Source organism: Teleopsis dalmanni, chromosome 1, assembly GCF_002237135.1.
Source record: "Teleopsis dalmanni isolate 2A chromosome 1, ASM223713v2, whole genome shotgun sequence".
NCBI classification, from domain to species: Eukaryota; Metazoa; Arthropoda; class Insecta; order Diptera; family Diopsidae; genus Teleopsis; species Teleopsis dalmanni.
In genome coordinates, this window is record NC_051846.1 from 140,143,752 (window position 1) to 140,165,781 (window position 22,030).

General features: G+C 28.2%; 1 protein-coding gene across 1 annotated transcript; it reads right to left on the reverse strand.

Annotated features, from left to right (window-relative positions):
- Positions 1–8,979: 8,979 nt before the first annotated feature.
- LOC119666712 lies at positions 8,980–9,702 on the reverse strand. The gene is made up of 2 exons (XM_038075998.1): positions 9,461–9,702; positions 8,980–9,367 (listed from the first exon to the last, which is right to left on the reverse strand). The coding sequence occupies exons 1-2, from the start codon at positions 9,555–9,557 to the stop codon at positions 9,030–9,032; spliced, it is 435 nt and encodes a 144-aa protein (XP_037931926.1). The 5' UTR covers positions 9,558–9,702; the 3' UTR covers positions 8,980–9,029.
- Positions 9,703–22,030: the final 12,328 nt, after the last annotated feature.

A 22,030-nucleotide genomic window follows, 5' to 3' on the forward strand; every position in this document is an offset into this window, starting at 1 on the left:
CAACTAATGACGTGGGATTAAGCACTCATGGTTAACCATTGAACGCATTTGAGCATCCAAACAGAGAATAATAGAAAAGATTAAAGTGAAAGAAATCGAATAAATTATTTGAAGTGTCATGTGAAAGAGAGTTGTCCGAAAGCAAAACTATATAAAGTCTCTACGCTTTGAGAAAAGAAACAAAAAAAATATGAGCAGTATGGCAACACTATCAAAATACTGACGTCATTTATCAATCTAAATGGCATAAGTTGACATTTTTATAAGCACATGTGGGTTAAGTACGAACGTGAATAAGGCACGTACCTCTAACACCCAAGCGTTTACGCTCTTTAATTTTATAATAAAAAAGGGCAAACTGCAGAAAACAGCAAGTAACGAATGTCCTTAAAGCTATAAAATATATGTCAAAAATGTGCGTAAAATATATTCTAAGTTTGGCAACATTGTTTTATGGTTGTTTTATGCGCTGTGGTAGTCACAGGGGCTAACTCCAGACTCCAAACGCAATAATAACAAATCTAATGATAATAAATTGTCATTAGTGCGACTGTAAAGGTAATTTACGAGTACGAGTTGAGGTTGGCTTAGTGTGTGATCAGCGTAACTGCGTAACTGCTGGTTTGCGTAAAATTGTTACTTAAATCTCTGCGATTTTTGAATGCGTTCCCTTTAGCAGCAACTTCAAATGCGACAGACACACTGCTTTGGAAATTGGCGCCCAACCTATTGGCAGAAGAACGCTGGCAGTCCATTAGTCGGCAGGATAATTTAATTTTATGAGCTTTTCTTATGTGTTTTTAGTGGCTGGCTCAAGGTGAAGTTTATTTTTCATTCAATACAATAAGTTTAGTTCTTTTACGCATCGAAATTTATGTAGTAAAATTGACTTCTGTTGTACTTTGGTTATGAACTAAATCCAAATTAACTTGACTCTATTGGTTTCGATTTAAGTCGTGCTCTAAATATACCTTTTTGGTTTCGGTTTCCGTTTCCGTTTTCATTTGATTTATGCTTCTGTAGAAAATGTAGTAACTTTACATTGGGGACATTGATTTAATATGTCTGGAAAATGAAAACAGAAACATTTTACTCTTTTACGTAATTGTTAGTAAGTCTTTAAGAAAAAAAAAGATTTAAAAATGGAAAATTGTTACTATAACATAAAATAGTTAAAAGCATTATTAGTTTCGTTTTTAACTATAAAAGTAACTATTTGAAAATCTCTAATTTTTATTTTTATATATTAATATATAATATTAATATAATATATATATTATATATATTACATATTAAATTTGCATAGCTACAGAGTATTAAGTCAATAATTTTATTTTCAATAATAGTAATATAAATTATAGAAAAAGGAGATAATGATGATAAAATTTGAATTTAAAAAATCCTCAACTTTTGTAGCATAAAAGATCTGCATTGATAGTACTACTATGCTAAGTTAGGAATCATTATCCTCTAGTTACTTCTAATTTATGTTAATCTTTTGCAATAATTTATTTTTTCATTTTATTTATTTATTTTTTTTTTTGTTTTTTCAAAACAAAATGCTAAGAGTCATTACTACTGCTTCATGGAATACAGATCTAATTAAATATTACGCTGAAGCATATAAACAGAGGCTTCAACACCATTTTAATGCAGAAGTATCAACCCTTCTTAATACAGAAGGACTAATACTTCGGCTTAAACGAACTAAGCCGTTTGATTTGATATCCTAATACATTAATCATTATAAGTAAGATTTTTATTATAAGTACTTAGATTAATGTCGACTAATATAAGTTCCAGTTTATGTAGACTAGGTGCAATTTCAATAAAAAAAAATAAAAAAAAAAAATAAAATATATGAAAAAAATATTTTTTAGTAATAGATACATTGATTGAAACAAGCTCTTATAGCTTGTTAAACTCTTGTAGTTTTACGATAAACATCAGATGCTATATTTTATTAGTGGTACTTAATTTTGTCAGTTTGATATAGAAGCTTATATATTCAATATTTTGCCTTATTGGCATTATACCATCAAGACAGATCTTTATTAATGATAAACACTCTTGATGGATGTTTTCTATCATAAAAGATGGAATAAATGACTTAAAGGATATTCCATGTAAATACATAGTATGTATTGTTTTGTGATGCATATATTTTAATACATTCGGAAGACCTGATATTAGTGCGAGTCTGGTTTTTAGATTACTTAGTTTTCTAATGCATATTAAGAGTTGTGTATTACGACGTTCCACTGAAAGAGTAGTTGAAGGTAGTATTTGGAGTTACATGTAAGAAGAAAAAGTTTCTGTTTTAAGAAAAAGTATAATAAACAAAAGTATATTAAATAAAAAAATTTTTTTCTATCATTAAAATTAAAAATTAAGTGATAAAGATAATGTAGAAATATTAAAAAATCTAAATTTTTTTAATTTTTAATTTTAAATTAAATAAAAAATTAATTAAATTATTTAATTATAAATTTATTTTAAAGTAGATAATTCTTTGGTACAAAAAAAGTATATATGTTTATTTCAACACATTTTTTTCAAGAGGTAATGACAAAATGACATATATTTTGGCGCTGACCCATTATGTGTGCTTCAGAAATCCAGAGTTGTTTCAATGAATTCAAAAATAGATTCTTCTTAACCAAAATTATTTACGCTTCGGTGGATTTAAATATTTTGAGGTATATTTTTGAGATATTAAAGTAGGTTTAGAGGTTTAAAAGACATAAGAGTGGCGAAGTTTACAAAGTTTATAAAATTGCTGCAGAACAGTACCTTAAAACCTTTGCCTATGAATCTAATCAGGTATAACATATAACTAAAAAAGCAGATAACATAAGATTAATTATTAATTTTAAGCGTATTATTTTGTATTTTTACGTTTCTCAAAAAAAGTTAATAATTTTAATAGGGTGATATGTATAAAGTGCTGTAGTGGTTAGAAAATAGTTAAAACTATTTTTGAAAAAGATTGAAATTAAATAGATTTAAAAATAGGAAGAATTTATTTCTCAACTTAATAAGTTGTGTAACTAATTATAATAATATAAGGGTGATTCCTACTCTGCTTCCATGCATATGAGTTACTATAATGCTGACATACATTTTTAATGAAGTTTATAAAGATTTTCTTGCCATTGGTTGCTATGATTAAATATTAATTCTTAAAAATATTTTAAGTGATGAAAACGTGTTCTGCATAAATTTATTATTATTATTTAATACATTTTTTTATTTCCCTATTAAATTTAACGTATTTAATTGATCAGTATTGAATGAGGAAGAGAATAAATTACGTCTCGACTATCACATTTGATAAACATACATGATGAGTATTTTTTATTGTTCTCTATAGTTGGTAATTATAACTGGAAATTAGTATATATAAATCAAATAATTTTTTTTATATTATTTTATTTTTACGTTTTTTTTTTTAAAAGCCAAGTGGTATTTTAAAGGTGAATAACTAATGTGAAAACATTAAATATCATTAGATAAGATGTTTTTTAGAGCATGAAATTAAAATTTTTTTTCCCAACTTAATTATCTACTATTATAAGAGCAAGATAATTAAATGATAAGTATTTAATGAAGAAACATTTTTATTATGTTTTCAGGTATAAAATTTCTTACTGTCTTAGTTTTTTGAAGACAAATTTGCGATGGTCTTAAGTAAAACGATTTAATGTTTCTAGCGGAAGGTTAAAAACTCGTAATTTATTTGCTACTTTAATTAAAAATAGTATAAGAGAATACAGATTGTAATTAAATAAAACTAAAAAATAATTAAAGAACATTATAATTATTAATTATCTTACTGCAGGAGATCTTACGAAAATTCTACTGTTAGAACTAGTGACAAGATTTGTGGCAATGCTGGCAGGGTAACTAGTACAGATCCACGCTGAGAAATTAAATTGCAATTACCCTGATCTGAAAGGATTAAGACATTTTATTATGAGAACAACGAACTTAAGGATTCGATTTTTTAAAATAAGTTTTGCTTATTAAATGCAAACCAGTCAATGAAAAAGGCTAAAACTATTCAGACTCTAATCTTCTCATAAATATTTAATGTTATTATTAGAAATGTAATATTTCTTGGGTTGGTCAATTTCAATCAATTTTAGGTGCAATTTTATATTTTAATTCTATCTTGGTTTCATCATTTTTTTATTCAATCAAATAGTATGAGTTCGTTGATTACCATAAATTCTCTCATTACCTTTCAATTTCTAAAACTTGTTTTTTAAACAATTTTTGGTTTTTTGGTATAGATGAGATGAACTATTTATTAAGAAGAGTATTTTTATAAATAACAGATATAGTACGATGCATCCACACAAACCATTTGAGAAGGTTATACAATCTGATAATTAATAAGTAATGTATTTAATGAGTTTATTACAAAATTCAATAAATTTTTTCTTTTCAATATGCCACTTCAGTCACGGCTATCAGTGCGATATTGAAGAAATGGATTGAAGGAATATCTATTGTAAAATTACAGCGCCTGGGAAATCGAAATCATCTTTCCTTTAATATATTTATTTATATAAAAATATTATATAATTATATATTATATATTATTTAAACATATATTTACATATTTTTCTTTAGTTATATTGCAAAATGTAGTTACTTTTTTAGTACTATATTAACCTTAACCTTAGTATTATGTGACTAATCCAATGGTTCGCCTCATAACATTGTCTACTAGCACATTTAAGAAAAAAAAAATGGTATAAAGTGAGCGGACATATCATGCAATACCGGTATAACTAATTTAATTAATAAAAACTTATGCAAAATCATGGCAAACTAAATATATTTTCTTAACTTAAAATCATATGATCAAATTTGGGGCATCCCCAAAATTTAAATAAAATGATAATAATTCTGGTTTTATTCATTATCCATGACTTAAAGTTTTCTAAAATTGTAGTGCCATTAATTTTTTTGTTAACACGCTTTTTTTAAAACAACAAATAAAGAATATCTTGAATAAAGTAAGAAAAGATTATAATACTTCGAACTATGGGATTATATATATGGTAAATACACATAATAAATACTAATATTATTTTTTTTTAAATTATTGTATGTATGAAAACCACAGTTTAAAAACTTGTTCTTGTGTGACATATATATTTTTTTCTCTTACCAAACTCTCTTTGTTTCTTAAATGGGATTCTAACAGGATATTAAAATATCCAGGAAAATATTCCTGTACGATAGCTATTCCATCTTCGTTTCATGGAAATCGTTTGCTATTGAAGTGTGAGTCAAGGACGGCCAGTTGCTGTAATAATTTGCACCTTAATTTATTGAGTGTTAAATCTTCTGATAAATCGCTTTCGGTTAATCAACGATCTTCCGTAATTATATCCTGCACTTTTAAGATGATTTTTGATTTTGTTGCTGTTTTTGAAACGTCTACAACTATTTTTAAAGAAACCAGTCTGTTTACAATAATTTGTTTTTGAAGGAGCAGATTCATATAATGGTTGTACCATTTCGGTTAGAATATTCATGGTTGCTGAACGTTGTTTTACCAAAGAATTTCAAATTCATGTATAAGGAATTTAATCACTGCATAATATTTAATTTTTTAAAAAATACACTGACAAATATATGCCGCTGTACAGTTTTGCCGAAGATGTAGTATATTAAAATGAAATCATCTTATACTTGATAGTATATTTTCTTATGTTTTTATACATTTAAATATCAATTTTGACTTTATTGAGAGTATAATTGGCCCATTTCTGAATCTATCGTGTGCTCATCAACTTAAAACTTGGTATTAAGTTATAAATCTATACATTATGCAAAAATAAACTTCTAAAAACTTAAATAAGTATTTAATACAAAAGATATATTTTATATTGCATCATTAACAAACCGACATGAAGTTATTTTTAGTTCAGTGGCCGTATCAGTACGGTTTCTATGCGGTAGCCACATATAAGCAGGCTTTTAAGAAGTGTGGCGGATCACGAGCAGCCAGAGAATTCGCATCCGGAATATGTAATGAATTTCGTGTTATTTACTTACTGTTTAATTTATTCATTTTTGTAACAAAAATTTTAAGACATTCCGTAATTACAAAGCGTGCTTATTATTTATTTTTAAACATTTTCTTTATAAGTTCACATAGCTTATGATCTGCTATGAAGATATTTCCCTAGAAGCCAAATTTCTATTTAAATGTTTAGAAATCCAGAATATGAATTCTCATATCTACTTCGATTATTAAATCTATTATAAGTACGACATGTGTATATGTAGCCATATATCAGACTAAGGAAATAAATCTTTACAAACACTGTTACATGATAATAAACTGACATTGTTTGATTTATACTTTTAGATAACTACAGTTGCTACCAAGTTAGATTGTCTGGAACGTGCCAGAACAAATAAAGAATACAATATAATATTTAAGAAAAGTACACATAACAGAAATAATTATGTTAATGGTCATGATGGAGCTCAGAAAACAACGGATTTATCAGGGTTTTATACCATGGAGAACGAAGCAGATTGTGACGTGATGACAGGTGTATATGGAATGGGGTAAAAATTTAAAAAATTGCCCGAAGAATTAATTATTGTAGAAATAAAATAAAGAACTTTTAAAAAAGAGTGATTATCATTTGTAGATCGACAAATATTAAGCTATGTTACGTATGCTTGAAACTTTTATTGCTTCAACTAGAAAAATCCTTACAGGTCAGGTTTATAACAATAGCCGGCAGTTTGAGATGGTTATGCAGTTTAATGATACCTTGCCATGAAATTTAAAAAAATAATCTATTCAATATTAGAACCATTTGTTAACTCTATGCCAAGCAAGCTTAATGAGTTTTTAGAGAATAATTCCAAAGACAAACATATTACAAAAAAATTATTTTATTTATTTAATTATTTAAAATTATTAAAATTATTTAATTATTTAAAAAAATTATTTACACATAAAACATTTTTCTAACAGAACCTTTCTTATAAAATTAATTTTTATATAGAAATTAGTATTTTTAAATATATTCATCTTTTCGGTTTAAAATTGTTTTGAATATATCATACAATAAAAAAAAGAAAAGGTATAGTATTATTTAAAATTTAATCAATATAACAGATTATTTCACTGATGTAAATTTATTGAGAAGTTATGGTTTTTTGTACCAGAAAAGTGCGTTTATATGATATTCACAAATATGAACTGTATGATATTCACAAATATGAACTAGACTATCATTTTTTTCTAATTATACAACTCGGGACGTACTACCAATTTCTTTGCTGATTTCCATAATTCAAGTTTGTTTCGTTATACATATTTCAGTTTAGTTGTTTCGAACTTGTATTTTCCTTCTTTCCAGTTTTATTATCTCTTTTTGCTGGTATGTCTGGATAATAATATATAATTTGTTTAATATTCATTTATCATTTAGGTGCTGTTTTTTTTCACAAACAATTCTTCAGGATAACGCTTTATACTTACGAGAATTTCGATTTTTGTTTCTTACTGATCGTCTGTGTATGTTGTCAAACCCTACCATAAACAGTTATCGTAGAGTTTTGGCAGAGCATAAAACCTATTGTTGATATATTGCCTACTTTGTGCACAATATGAAGCACACCTTTGAATACATTCTTAATGAATTTGAGTATGAGCTGGTTCATCATCCTATAATTCGCCAAATTGCTCGTCTTTGCACTTGTATGGTGCACCCGAGCGCACCACATAAAAATAATCATTTTTAAATTGTCGAAACTATATCTGACATGTTCTAATCGATGGGCATGTTCACCATATATTTTTACCATCAAACAATAACTTTCAATTGCCTTCTTCTTTTGATTTAATAAGAAAAGCAATGCGTGTTGCAAATGTTCTTTTTTAGGAACAAAATTCAAGATAACCACTGACCTATAAAACAAAGACGCAATATTTTGATGGACTTAATTTATGTATGTTTGTAGTTTAATGTCAGACAAAAAAAAATGACGTATGTGTCAAACACAAAGTACGCTACGTATTTTGCGCTTCCACCATCTATTAAATAAATCGGAAACCTTTGCAAATCTATGTGTTGATTATATTAATCCCATATCTATTGAATGAAAAGGAGGTATTAAAATTGATATAGTTATGTCCGATACATACACTAATAGCAAATGGTTTGCTGATTCAAATATTTTTCGATATATTTCTACAATTATTTGTGAATAAAATCAAGGTCTAAACAAACTGACAATGAAAAATCAATAAAGATCACAAACTATGCAAAGGTTTTATGCAGCCTCCACTGAACCTATTGTACTTTACAAACGTACTATGCTATTATAGAGAAATGCTTAATTATTAAATGTTTATTAAATATTTATAATATTATCGTAAGAAAATGATTATTACTAAACCAGTAAATGATATATTCGTACAATGACATTGAGCAAAAATTAGCAAGTATTGCATGCACACTACAAAACCTATTTGACTCGAATTCAAAAGGTTTTTCTAAATCAAAAACTTAATATTAGTAGTAACTCCAATAACAAAAAAAAAAAATATAAACAATATAATATATATTAATTTTATAAGTTTTGTACGATCGTTAATTACGATCGTGAAAATCTAAACTTATTATAACGTCATAAATGAGGAAACGCCTTGCTATAGAGTAGGTCTCATCTCATCATCATCATCATTATAAATTGATTATTGAAAATGCATATTTTGATTAATAAAGTATTATATAATTAAAATTAAAAATAAAACAAAATTATCCAAAAGTGAAAATGATTTGTTTGAAATAAAAAATAATAAAATTAGCAATTATCTTTCCTTATATGTTTCACTACTTATTAGAAAATATAATGTAGTAAACCATTAACAATTAAAGATATATTTATTTTTAAAATTTTTTATTTAAAATTATTTAAAACATTATAAAGTTATATCATAATTAGTTATATATTACTATTTTAATATCACTTGATGTCGCTTAACGTCTCTCATAACCACCGGGCTTGGCTGTAGTGGTCGTCGTTGCTGCCGCCGAACCGCCCCCAATACCAATATTAATAGTTTTAGTGAAGAATGGCTTGCGAATGGTGAAGGATCTGGGTAAATTACCTAAACTACTGGTGACGGTACTTAGTTTGTTGGAAACAGTGCTCACTAGATTTCGTTGCACATTCTGTTTCAATTGCGCTAAAGTTCCAACGAGTGACTGCAGCGTTCTTATTTTTCCATTCAAAGCACTCGTAAGTCCTTGAAGCAAATCATTTGGAGAAGCTGCTGGTGTGCTTGTTGCGCCTGTAGAGGATGAAGCAGCAGTGCCTATTTTAGCATAATTAGTTATGAGTTTATTAAAAACATTATTTTTTTAAAATTAAATAGTTTTTTTTTCAAATCGATCAACTATTATATAACCTTTTTGTACGCTAAAGGTGGAGAGTTTAAAAGCTTCAGTATTATCAGCTTGGAAGGCCAAGAAAGCTAACAAAGCTAGTATAACTAGTTTCGACATATTTCTTGTTTAAATATTTTCTTCTATTTGTTTTTATTTAATAATTAAACACTGATTTATTTATTAACAAAGAATATTCTTCTTATATTTTTGCACACGCGCGATCGCTTCTTTGGTGAGCCACTTTCGAACGAACTAAACCGTCTGACAGCTCAGACAGAAGCTTTTATATTTCTTAAATTGATTTGAACGTTTATTCTTTTGTTTCCTTTTCTAATCTGCTTATGGCCAATCATTGCTATAAAATCATAGAAATTTATTTAAATTTAAAATTCATAATGCACACAACACTTCTAGTATGAGCACATCGAGACAGGGGCTATGTATTTAGGTATGTAAATATTGTCTCTACCATAAGTGTGGCTGCCGTCACTGAATCTACTCTATCAGATGAAGGTATACTCAGTCTCATATGTTTCTACTTTTTTTTTAAGAATGAAACTAAAAGTACTTAACAGCCACAACTTGATTCAGTCTGTGGAAGGTTAACTGGATTCGTAGATGTATGATCGGCAAAGGTTTATCTATAATTTGTAAACTTACAAGCCTCGTCAAATTACAAGCAAAAATACTTAATAGTATCTCATTAAGTAGAAATAAAAATTGTACAAGAAGTTTTCTCGTTTTAGTTGCCGATGATTAGTAGAGCAAAATCAATGTCGATTTTTGACTTAAAGTATATCAAAGTTCATAATTATTCAATCGACTTCAATTTCATATTATTAAAGATTTTTAGAAACATTTATTACATGTCATAAAACCATAAGACTGTAATTAATTAAACTTTATTGAACCTCTAATTTTTTTCAGTATAAATTGATTGATGGTTAGCTGAGTATCATTTGGATTTATTTTGTTATTTAATTATTAATAATTATTTAGTAAATTATCTGCTCTTTTCTTTATCTATTGTTTAATGTTTGGTCGTCTTTGATTATTTCTTCAAGTATCTTTTATTATTTTGATTTCTAAAGTGTTGAGTTATGTACCTATTTTGGAATGGTAAGTGTGATTAAAGTAGTTTTTATTAAATATTTTCTACAATAAAATTTTATGTTTAAACAGATCAATTAACACTGTTTAAGTGAGTATTGGAAAATAAATAAAATAAGAAAAATAAATTAAAAAAAATTACAAGCAATGTTTATATTTTCAATAAGTGTGTTAAAGTGATTACATGTAATTATTATGAACATAGAAAATATTTGACACACTTTTATGTAGTTAAATTTATACAAAGAAAAAAATTATTTTAATTTAAATAAAAAATTACTTGCCCTAAACACGTTTGATTTTTTTTTTGTATTAAATAATCTAATCTAAATAAAATTTACCTACCATACACGTTATCCTCATAACAAAAGCTTGATTATTTTTTATAATTTTATGTGCTTACTAATTATCAATTTATCATATAATTAAACTCTTGTAATTTAAAATATTAGAGAGCGAAAATGTTTAAAACCTTTTTATATCATTACGTCTTAGAAATTACTTAGAACTCTGTAAAATTTTAATATTTTTAAAATGAATTTTTTACTCAATAATACTCAGATAATTTTTAATCTAACTTAAAATAATTGCCTTATCTATAAAAAAAAATATGCAAACTAAGGCATATTTTAGATAGAACAATTCTTGACTCAGGTTATCCCAAAAAAGAAAATTATAGGTTTTCCTGCTTGTTGGAATTACCATCTAGTGATGATAACATCAATTTTATCTCTGAAAAAATGTAACCGGATTCACCAAATTAAATTAATGTCAGTAAAATTCTTTTACCTAGTTATAATGAGTTACGGATTAACATATAGCAACTGAAAAGAAAGGCATCAAAGTTGACCTAATTGCAGAGTTATTTGAGGCCACGAACGAAGGTCTGATAGGAAGCATTCATCAGTTCATCTGCACAATATAGTTGGAATCTAAGTACCCTACGTTTTTTTTTTCTATAAAAAGCGAACTGACGATTTGTGTTAAATTTAGCGGGTTCAGCTTAAAATATATGGGCCTTTCAAGTGTGTTGTGTGAAGGTTATGTTACGTTGTAGTGACAACATTGCACACTAAAGCTTATTTAAGCACAAAGAATAGACAGTTGTGATTCTATGGGCGCTGTATGAAATAATAAAGATGAATGTATCCCAGCTTTCATTGTTGTCGCTGTACCACTTACCAGATATACCAACTGCACCATGTACTGAAAAAAGCCTGCAACACTTACCAATTTTTTGTTGATTATTAAACCGCTTCAGAAAGTTACCTAAAGTATCGGGTTTATACCACAATATCTGAGCTTGGTATTTTTACTTAGTTAATATGCCCCTGTAGAATGATTTTGACGACTCAAACCTTTTGATAACTTGCCAGGCTTCAGACAATTCGACTTTTTATTCTGTGATCTCTTGAATTTCATCAGGAAGTGATCATGGGCAGATAATTAGAGAGCACAATGTTTTCCAAATGAATATAGTGCTTTGTTAAAGTTGATGATTTTGAGAATGGACTTTGAGATTTAAACGAATTCAATTCAGTATGATGTCCTCATAATTAACAACAAATATATCAGCCTATGATCAACTACATAGTTCAATATATTCTTAAAACTTATTAAATGTGTTTGATTTTTTTTTGTTTTTAATAGATAGAGTATTTGAACTTCTTATCTGACTTAATTTCTAGCTTTTTTAAATTTATTTCTTCAATACTACATAGCCAAAGACTAAATTTTATTTATTTAGTTTATTCTTATGCTATATTATTTTTAATTTGAAGTTAACTTTTGCATTTTTGAATTTGTTTAACATTAAAACAAAATTAACTGAAATAATTATGGCATAATCTTTGATTTTATCATTGAATGTATGTGATTAATTATTGCGGTTAATATCAGTAGCTTTGTAGATAAAAATTCAAGAGATAAACCAAATAAACATTTTGAGATTTATTAATTTTATTGTGATTAACTTAATTCAAACAAACCTTCACATAAAAAATATTATTAATGTATTAATGATTACTTTTTAATTGAAATAAAATATTTTGTTTCTGGATTAACTACATGCAGACACAGTAATCTCCTACTGACTCTTTTACAGGTATCTCATTTAAATCAATAAGATAATTAAATGCAACTGTTTATACTTACTAAATGAGTAAAAATTTAACTTAACTATCATTCGAAAGTTAACTTCGGTTTTAAAAAGCTTATTTTTGTTTAATAATATTCTTTGAGAATTATTAAACAGTTTTTACATTAATAACTTTTTTACTTAAAAAATAAAGGTCTGGAAATTAAGTAAAGGAAATCATAATAGAAAATATGTTATTAATTTAAATTGAAATATTTTTAGGAACTACAACAGTTTACATCAAGTTTCTAAAACATTTCATATTTTATAATGTTAATAACATAATACAGACGATATGTCTATATATGTTATGTACATGCAGGTATATTCTTTTTAAATATATCTTATGTCAGCATAAATGCAACAGTTCAATTAAGTACTAAAATCCTATACTCTTATCTTATATTAAACTTTATATTACTATTGTTATTTTAGTTATAAGTTCTGTTTAATAAAAGTCTTTGAACTGAACGGTCGTGTGCGGAACTTTATATTTATTTCTAACATTTTATGTATTATATTATTATCTCAGATGGTCTTTGACTGCTACACATCTCTAAATGAGATGTCGACGCAGTTCAATATTTCTTTAATCTGGGTTCCCGGTCATAGGGATATTTACGGCAATTGTAAAGCAGACGACCTATCCAGACGTGGTGCTTCAGGAAATCACTCGGAACACCTAAACAATCTGGGCATATCGTTGACATCATGCAAATTAATTTTAAGTTCTTTCTGTGCCGAACTTTTTAACAAAAGATGGGAAGACTCTGCGATATGCAGGCATCTGTATGCAATGGGGCCACAGACCAACAATAGAACATCGAAGACCTAACCTAACCTATTATATTATTATTATTTCTTTGGTGTATTTACAATGTATTTATGTATTATACCTTGGGTAAAGACACCGCTCTTAGTAAGTGCATAGGACGGAGACGAAGTTTTTCTATAGTTGTCTGTCAAGAGCCTTCTGCCGGATTTCATTCCATGAACCAAATTGCCGATGTTTAGCCGATGTTCTCATGTGGTTTACTGTTAATTCTATTTAGTGCTTGAATGATAATTTGAATGAGACTTATAACAATTATGTCTGCTTTAGAGATCGCAAAACTGTATTTATGTGAAAGTAAATATTATATACTAAAAAAAAGTTTACTTTAAAAATTTTCTAAAAATTAATATGTGTTCATGCGTTTAAGTCGTAAACGTATATACCCTTAATTGTATATATGTTTTCATTATATGAATTGCGTTAAAAATGCTAGAGGTTTTAAATTTGCACGCATTTTAATTAAAAATAAAATATTTTGAACCCAACGAACTGCAGAAAATGCATTTTGGTGCGCATTGAAGTGTTCTCGAAAAGTTAGCCTAAAATTAAAGCACTCGAAAGTACCTACAAAATTATATGTTCTGTGTAAACAAGTTGGTGCAGTGCACATTCCGGTACGTGAAGCAATATGTACTGATACAAAGTACGTATATAAAGCAACTTATAGACGCTTTTATCTCTGAGCTGCACACTTGAATAAAGTTGTTCGGAACCCATTTAGCTACATTGGCGACGGCACAGCACAAGCCTTCAACACAGTTACCACTAACGCAATGATGCGTTAATTCCAACCTCTACGGCACATATACTCGCTTGCATCCGAAACTCATATATGTGCAGCTAAGTTAAAAAATAGTAATAATAGCACATAGTTTAAGTGAGTTGAGCTTACTAACTGAAGCTACTTAACAGAGTTTTAAAGTGCGACATGAGTGTCAACTTTAAAAATGGAAAAAATAATATACGGCAGCGGAAACTATGGCGAAACTTCGGGTAAAGGAAATAAAGCATGTGAAGTATTATTTAAACTGCGTTGGAAAAAGTTGTCCGAGAGAGTCTAAACAGAACGTTAAGTGTGACTCTATAAAACTTAGTTGAATTAAGAGTGTGATTTTAATTTGCTTGTAGAATATCTAGGTGTTATTGGATGAATGTGGAAGAAAGTCTTGTTTCACTCTTTGATATTAAAGTTACATTTGAAATGATTAATTGATAAAACTGAAGGAATAAATCAAACTTGACACCAGAGCATGTTTCACATAGAGAATTTAATTTTTAGCATTTTTGTTCCTTTGTCATCCCCTGCTTTTAATAGAGCGGGCTTTATGTTTTTTTTTGAATTATGTTTCCTGCTTCTTAGATTTCCTTCCAATAATAATTTGTTCATTTTACTTATTCATTAACTATTTATATTCCTGTATGACTGTCCATGAATGTTCCACATTAGCATTACCAAGCGATATTTAAGAAAATCTGCGGATATCACGGGCAATGTAATAATTTTTATTACCACAAATTTTCTCGAATATAGTTTATGAAGCCACAAAAATGTGACTATGCCTTAGCCCTATCAAAAAAAAGAAACCTTATTTATTAGCTGTATAAGTTTCATTATTATTCATTTCAACTTTTGGTAGCAGATTATATTTCATCGGAACATATAATTATACTTTCATTATATATTAACAGGAATTGATTAATTAAACATTTTTTTTTATAAAAAATAATAAAAAACTTGAAGATGAAACTACAAAACTTTGGACAATATGTAGATCTAACGCAGCTATGAGCTGTGTTTTTACATCATCATTACTGTGGTGGCTTTAGACATCAGATGGATGATTATTTATAAAGCAGTAGTCCAGAAAAGCAGTCTTCGTATTATCAATCATTCAAAGACTGGCGTGAGTAAGTATTATGTAAGTCATACTAACGTGTCCGACGGTATTTTTGTGGTTTTCCTAAAACTCATACGTCTTCATATATTACCTTATTCCAAGCATAGATTGGATTCTACAGATGATTAAAGGCAATACCATGAAACCTTATTGGTTCCGGGTCGTAATAGAATTTTCCACCGCTTGTAGCTTCGAATGAATAGTAATGAAATGTGTTAAAAAATTGAAAACGTTGGTAATTCATCAGGACTACCCCATCAAAATTGTTTATAGGAATTTTTAATCTAAAACGATTTAGAGATTGTATGCAGGTAAGAAAAATCAAAAAAAAGTTGTTACAAAAATTGTAAGTTGTTACTTTTTCTGTTACTGAAAGTTACTACAGATAATACTATTAAATAGGTAGACAATGGACAATAGAAAATACGTGTCTAACAAATCCAACAAATATCCGGATACGTGAAAAACCGGCGTATAACGAATGTAACGTACTTACATTGTTTGGCTCGATTCTAAATTCTATTTACTTCTTATTGCTTATATGAAGCCATTTCGACAACAATCGTGGGATTGAATGGTGATACCCATATCAGCCCATAAGAAATGTACGGATAATTAGGTTAAATGTTGGGATTGTTTTGCATCCCAACATTTATGTATAGTATATATAGAGCTTACTTCAAAGGTGACAAAATAAGTTTAGATTTATTTTTCTATAGTTGAATCATATTTAAATTAGAGGAATGCTTCCCTAAGAGAATTAAAATTCAATCAGAAATTATTTTAAGTAGTTGTGTAATATATTTGGATTGGGATTGGTGTATAATTCATGTATAATTGAAGATAAGGTAAGTGATTTGTATGGATATGTATGGAATTAGTTTCAATACCCTGATGTATTTCGTGATGTAAGTAGTTACCTAGTCCGTGGTAACAACTTATCGTGGCAGGTAGTCACCTAAAACAATTTGGATTAATATTTCCATTAGGAACACCTGTATTTTTTTTGTTTAGAAAAGAGTATGTGTCTCGAATAGTTGTATATGCATCTTAATTTAAAATTTCTTATTATTTAATCTATACTGTATTATAATTTGTTGAATAGTTTATAGATCCTGATGTTTTTTGTTTAAATCCAAAACCAATTTTGTATCTTTTTCAACATTAAATTTAATTTCCCATATTAAGTGTTTGTACATATCCCTTATCAGAAGCACCAGACAATCACTTTCCATGTTTTTGCTTTTGCCTTGGTCTTGGCCTAGTCATATTTGGAAGCTTCAAGACGACAAGTTATTTTCTGTGCTCAATTCTTTTCAATTTTTGTCAGCTACCCAAATTGTTGCGCACATATATCACGTCAAAAGCCAATTTGCAGCATCCTGTTGCGCATCTATGGATGCTAATTTCACACATAAATAATAAACAGAACAACATGAGAAGTTAACGAAAAGTGTTAAGTCGCCTGTTCCTTTTTTATTCAACAAATGCCACACTGGCTTACGAGTCTCAGCATAAATCATAAAGGAATTCGTATGTTATTTTAACAAAATTGAAAGCCGTTTTTTCAGCTTCTACATTTATTTTTATACATTCCCAGCAAATAATTCCCCACCACATAGACAACAAAGAAGTCAAATAATTTGACAATTTATGGCCAAAATACCTTTAAAAAATGCTAAGGAAAAAATATATGGGTATAAATAATATGTAATGCTTCTTCTAATTTATTAGGACATCAGGGTCGTCTTACTTTGGTGGGTACGTTATTTCTTGAGGAATTTTGGTAACATGCGCCATTCTTTTCCAGCTGCCATTAACGGTTTGATTTGGTGCTTTGCCCTTTAAATTTTTGACATTTGTAAGACTCATAACTCATCGAAATATCATTGAAATTCATGAGTTCTTTTAATAGAAAAACTCCTTAAAAGCTAGATTTGAAATAAGTTGACGTGTGAGAAAATATTGTTCTAACTTTTTTATTGCATTAACGTGTTGCTTTCTTATAAAAAAAAAGAAAAACAATTTGATCTAGTTTGGTATTAGGGAATTTTTCACAATATTTTCTTCATATTGTTTAATATCTCATAGAGATTATATTATTCAAGAAGCATTATTACTATATGTTAATAAAGCATTTTAACGAGAATTGTAATAATACATTTGATTTACATTTAAATCTATTTAGAATCGAAAAAGTTGGTAATAGTGAGTAATCTTACAAATACCATACCACTATTTTGAATACCATTAAAAATTCATCATCAGTGGTCATTTGGAAACATATGTTGGCTTTGAGTTTAAACACACGTGTTCATGGTGTTAACTCTATTTTCGATAATTGCTATTCAAAACAATTAACTTTTAGATGTTTCTAGAAGGCCGCTGATGATAGATATTTGTGGTATCCAAAACAGTCAACCCAAGAACACATTTGACTGAAAAATATCTTTTGCATTTCAAAATTTGTTCAGCATTAGCAATTTTATCTATAAATCTATAAATAACTCCAACGTCACGTAATTGTGTTAATATAAGATATTACCAAAATTTATTATATCTATGTATATAATACAGTGGACACATTAAGCATTGATATACATTTTAAATTTAATTTCCAATTGCATTTAATCTTCTGCTGCTCAAAATTCAACCGCTTGAACAAAAAACTCAAGGAAAATTGATTGAAATTCGCTGACAGAAAGTAAGTTGTGCTCTTTGAACTGTCGGTATTCAATTTTTTTGGTCATCGCAGAACCCTCTTAAAAGTAAAAAATTGGTCGAAAAAAACTTGGTACTTACTTCACGATAAACACAGAAGTTTTACACCGATGAAATTATGAAGCTAGTCAAAAAATGGCAAAAGGTCATTAATAATAATGGTCAATATATACCTATATGTTGTTGAGTTATGCACTTACCAACACATTTTTCGATTCATTTTTGCATATAAGAAGACAAGAACATAACCAGAATAGATGAGTTTGTGTGTTGTAATAAGTTGTTGATTATTGTAGGTATGTTTATTAATTCCCCATGACTTCCTTTGCAGATCATTATCTCCATTATCCAAGCGAGTCACCCACTTTTTATATATTTGTCACCTTTAGGTTTCCACTGCCCCTTTAGATTATTTTCCAATCAGGTTTGAACCCTAAGTTTGCTTCTTAGTTTGAAACCCTCTGGCAGACATACCAGTCGGAGTTTTTTAGTGGATCCCAGAAGGGTGGCCAAAGTTCTTGGAAGAGAAGATACTTTGGTCTCCGGAGCGGAGTCCCACACACCATGGTGACTGTTCTGTTTAGAAGATTTTTTACCCCGTCTATAAAATAGGTAGGAACAAAAAACTGTCACATTCCAAATCTTTTTGGTCTGTCGGGTCCGCTAATACATATATATTTATAACATTTTAAGAAAAACTTAAAAATTATCAAAAATTTTGGTTCAAAAATGCACAAGAAAACCTGTGGGTATCTTCTTTTATATATAACATGTATATTATGCAACATATATATTACATATGTTCTTTTGCACAGATTTTGAAAATCCCCTAAACATACCGTCATAATATTCTTATATATACAACAATTTATATAGAACTGTGTATATACTTTACAACAGTTTTGGCTAGAGTTAAAGGTTATACGTTTTCACTTTTATTAAAACAAACACAAATTTTATCCCCTTTCTGTCATTTGAAGGGAGAAACAATTAGCATGCTTGAGAGTACTTGAAAATATATAGATTAACAAGGGAATAAACATTCAGTAAAGTTTCGTTCTTCAAAATTGTACAATTATTGATCGTTTATCGATACTTCCAAGAACTCATCGCCTCATATTGATAATAGGGACTACAGTTATGGTAGTTTGCTCCCAATATGCGCGCATAGAACAATTGTGCATACTTATATAGCTATGTTACGCTCAGTTTCAAGTTCCAGTTGTATCTAAAAATAATTATATATACCATAAATACAGTACTTCTTATTTTATAGAATCCAAAACGTTTAATATTGAAAATGGTTGTTGACTTTCTTATTTAGGTTCATAATGTTGTTATTTTATTAAAGTCATTTGAGTTTTTATTCTGAAATATGAACCAATATTTTTAATTTTGGAAACGGATTTAATTATTTTAGGAATCAGACTAATTTTATTTAAGGATTTTGTTATAGAATAGGTTTAAGTGAGTTTTTATTTTATTTTTCTTAACTATTAAAACAACTCAAATGAAGTATATTATGAAGCGAGCATTTCACATGCGATTTATTAATTGAACAATGCCGCCATTTTTGTCCGCCATATTGAATTGGTGCGGCGCTTTAAATTTATATTTTGGCACACTGGTCTGGGATTTAGCTTTGGTCATTTCAATTAAACACTCGCCAGTACACGTTTAATTTGGACACAAGCGCGTACTGACCTTTAAACAAATATTTACACACACATTCACAGCAACTCACACAGACGCATCCATCTCCGAACAAAATCACAAATTGTCTGCTCCGAATTCGGAAGTTCCTCGCCTTTGTTGTTATGGAAAAATTATTGGCAACAATTCCCGGGTTTTTGGCAAAAAACTATCTGCGCAATTAGTAAATTAGCTTTTTGTCTAATTGAATTTAAATTTAAGGTTATTTAAATTTTTGCATTATTTTTATTATATTTATTTACTCGTTGTTTTTGTTTGCAATTGTTTTATATTTATGTTAAAATAATTTTAATAAAAGAAAATAAAACATTTCTCTTTTGGCTGTTGAATGTACATATTCATTTGGAGATAATAATTGTTATTGTATAAAATTATAGCAATACATAACATTATTATATATTAACTATCAATGACCAAGGTTTGACATTTATTATCTGAACAATGAATAAAATATAAATTTAATTTAGTATGTCTGAATACCACCAAAAATGTTTTTTAGATACCATTAAGATACCATTTACCATTTAGATTAATACCATTTAGAGCCATTAATATTTCTCAACAATTGAATGACATTAAAAATTTTTTAAAGAGGGTTTTTTGAACAGTAGTGAACTACAACAACAAAAATTCACTTTATATTATTTTAATTAATTAAATTTTTGGCTGACCATACAGTATTTCGAGTATTGCCAAAAACCCATCATCAGTGGTCTTGGAAATAATTCTTGTATTTAATTATTTGTATATAATTTTTTTGAGAGTGCAAGTACCAGGAATCGAACTCGTGTCCTGCCAAATTTGAAGTTGAGAGTCATCGCACCTTAACCAACTGACTTAAAGGTGTACTTATATGTTCGCACATTTTTCTGGAGTTTCGTTAATTTGCTGTAAAAGTATTATTAACAAATTCACTTGGTGTGTTATATTAGAACGAAATTATAAACCAGCTGTAGAATGATTGAATTAATTAATTATATTTTTATTTTTAATTGTTAAATTTCAGTATTATTCTTTTTGTAGAGGCATTATTTGTTGCATGATTTGTTTTTTCTTATGTATGGAACCTAATCTGGGAACGTAATGGTAAGAAAGTCATGCTAATATTATAACACGATTTGCATGGGCGAGACCAATATTTTGTGAATATTATCTGTAATATTTAGACGGAAATGACTATTATATTTAATAGAAACTAGTATATTTCATAAAGTGATTTTTTTGAACAGTAGTGAATTTAAAAATTAAGAATTTTTTAATAATGTTGTAAACACTTTAGTTAGAGAAGTTTTATAAACACAGTGGATAAAATATCTACACATAATAGCATTCATCATAGTTTTCAATAGCTCATCCTCCAATCAGGTGTTTTACTTTAGTTGAAGCCCCGTATACCCGGATGTTCCCATAATTTCAAAATTGAGAATCATAACCTGAATTTTAAATATCGTTAGGACGAGATTTTTAAATTTTTTAGTTCTTTAATTTTAATGAATATTTCATTCCTTTTAAGGGGAAATTATGCATTTATGTCAGCGTAGTTTCTTTTATTGTATGGTCTACAGCTTGTTTTGATATTTTGAAGTATAAAGTATTTCAACATTACTGGTCAAAAATATACCGCTTTCAGTATGTCTAAGACATAGGGAAGAAGAAGAAACTCATGCGATACACTATGTTTGAAAAAGATGTTGTGGATGGGACAATATCGTGCAATTGTGTTTTGCTAAAAACTATTGAATAAGTAATAAATTTTCGAAAAATTTTCCTGCCACTTGTTTTATATTTAAAATTTTTGTAAAATCACTTTGGGAATTAGTGGTAATTTTTCAATTAGTTAGCGTAATTGGTTTAACTTTTTTCATATATTCGTCGATGAATAAGGAATTTCATATATTCTTGGATGTTCGGAATTTGAGACTTCATTTCAGTTTTATTGTCTTCTCCTTAAACACAGTAATGAGTAATTGACTGATCCCAAAGGGAAAGATATTTTAAGCATTGAAGTAATATACCTGATAGCTGTCATGTGTATTGGTTGAGAGTGGAACCATGAGATGAAAAATAATCGTTTCGATAAAAAAGATATAGCGCACATATATAAATAAGAGATATAGCGCACATATGGTCTGTAAATAACTCAGACCATTGGCCTTGACTTTTGGTAATTTTACTT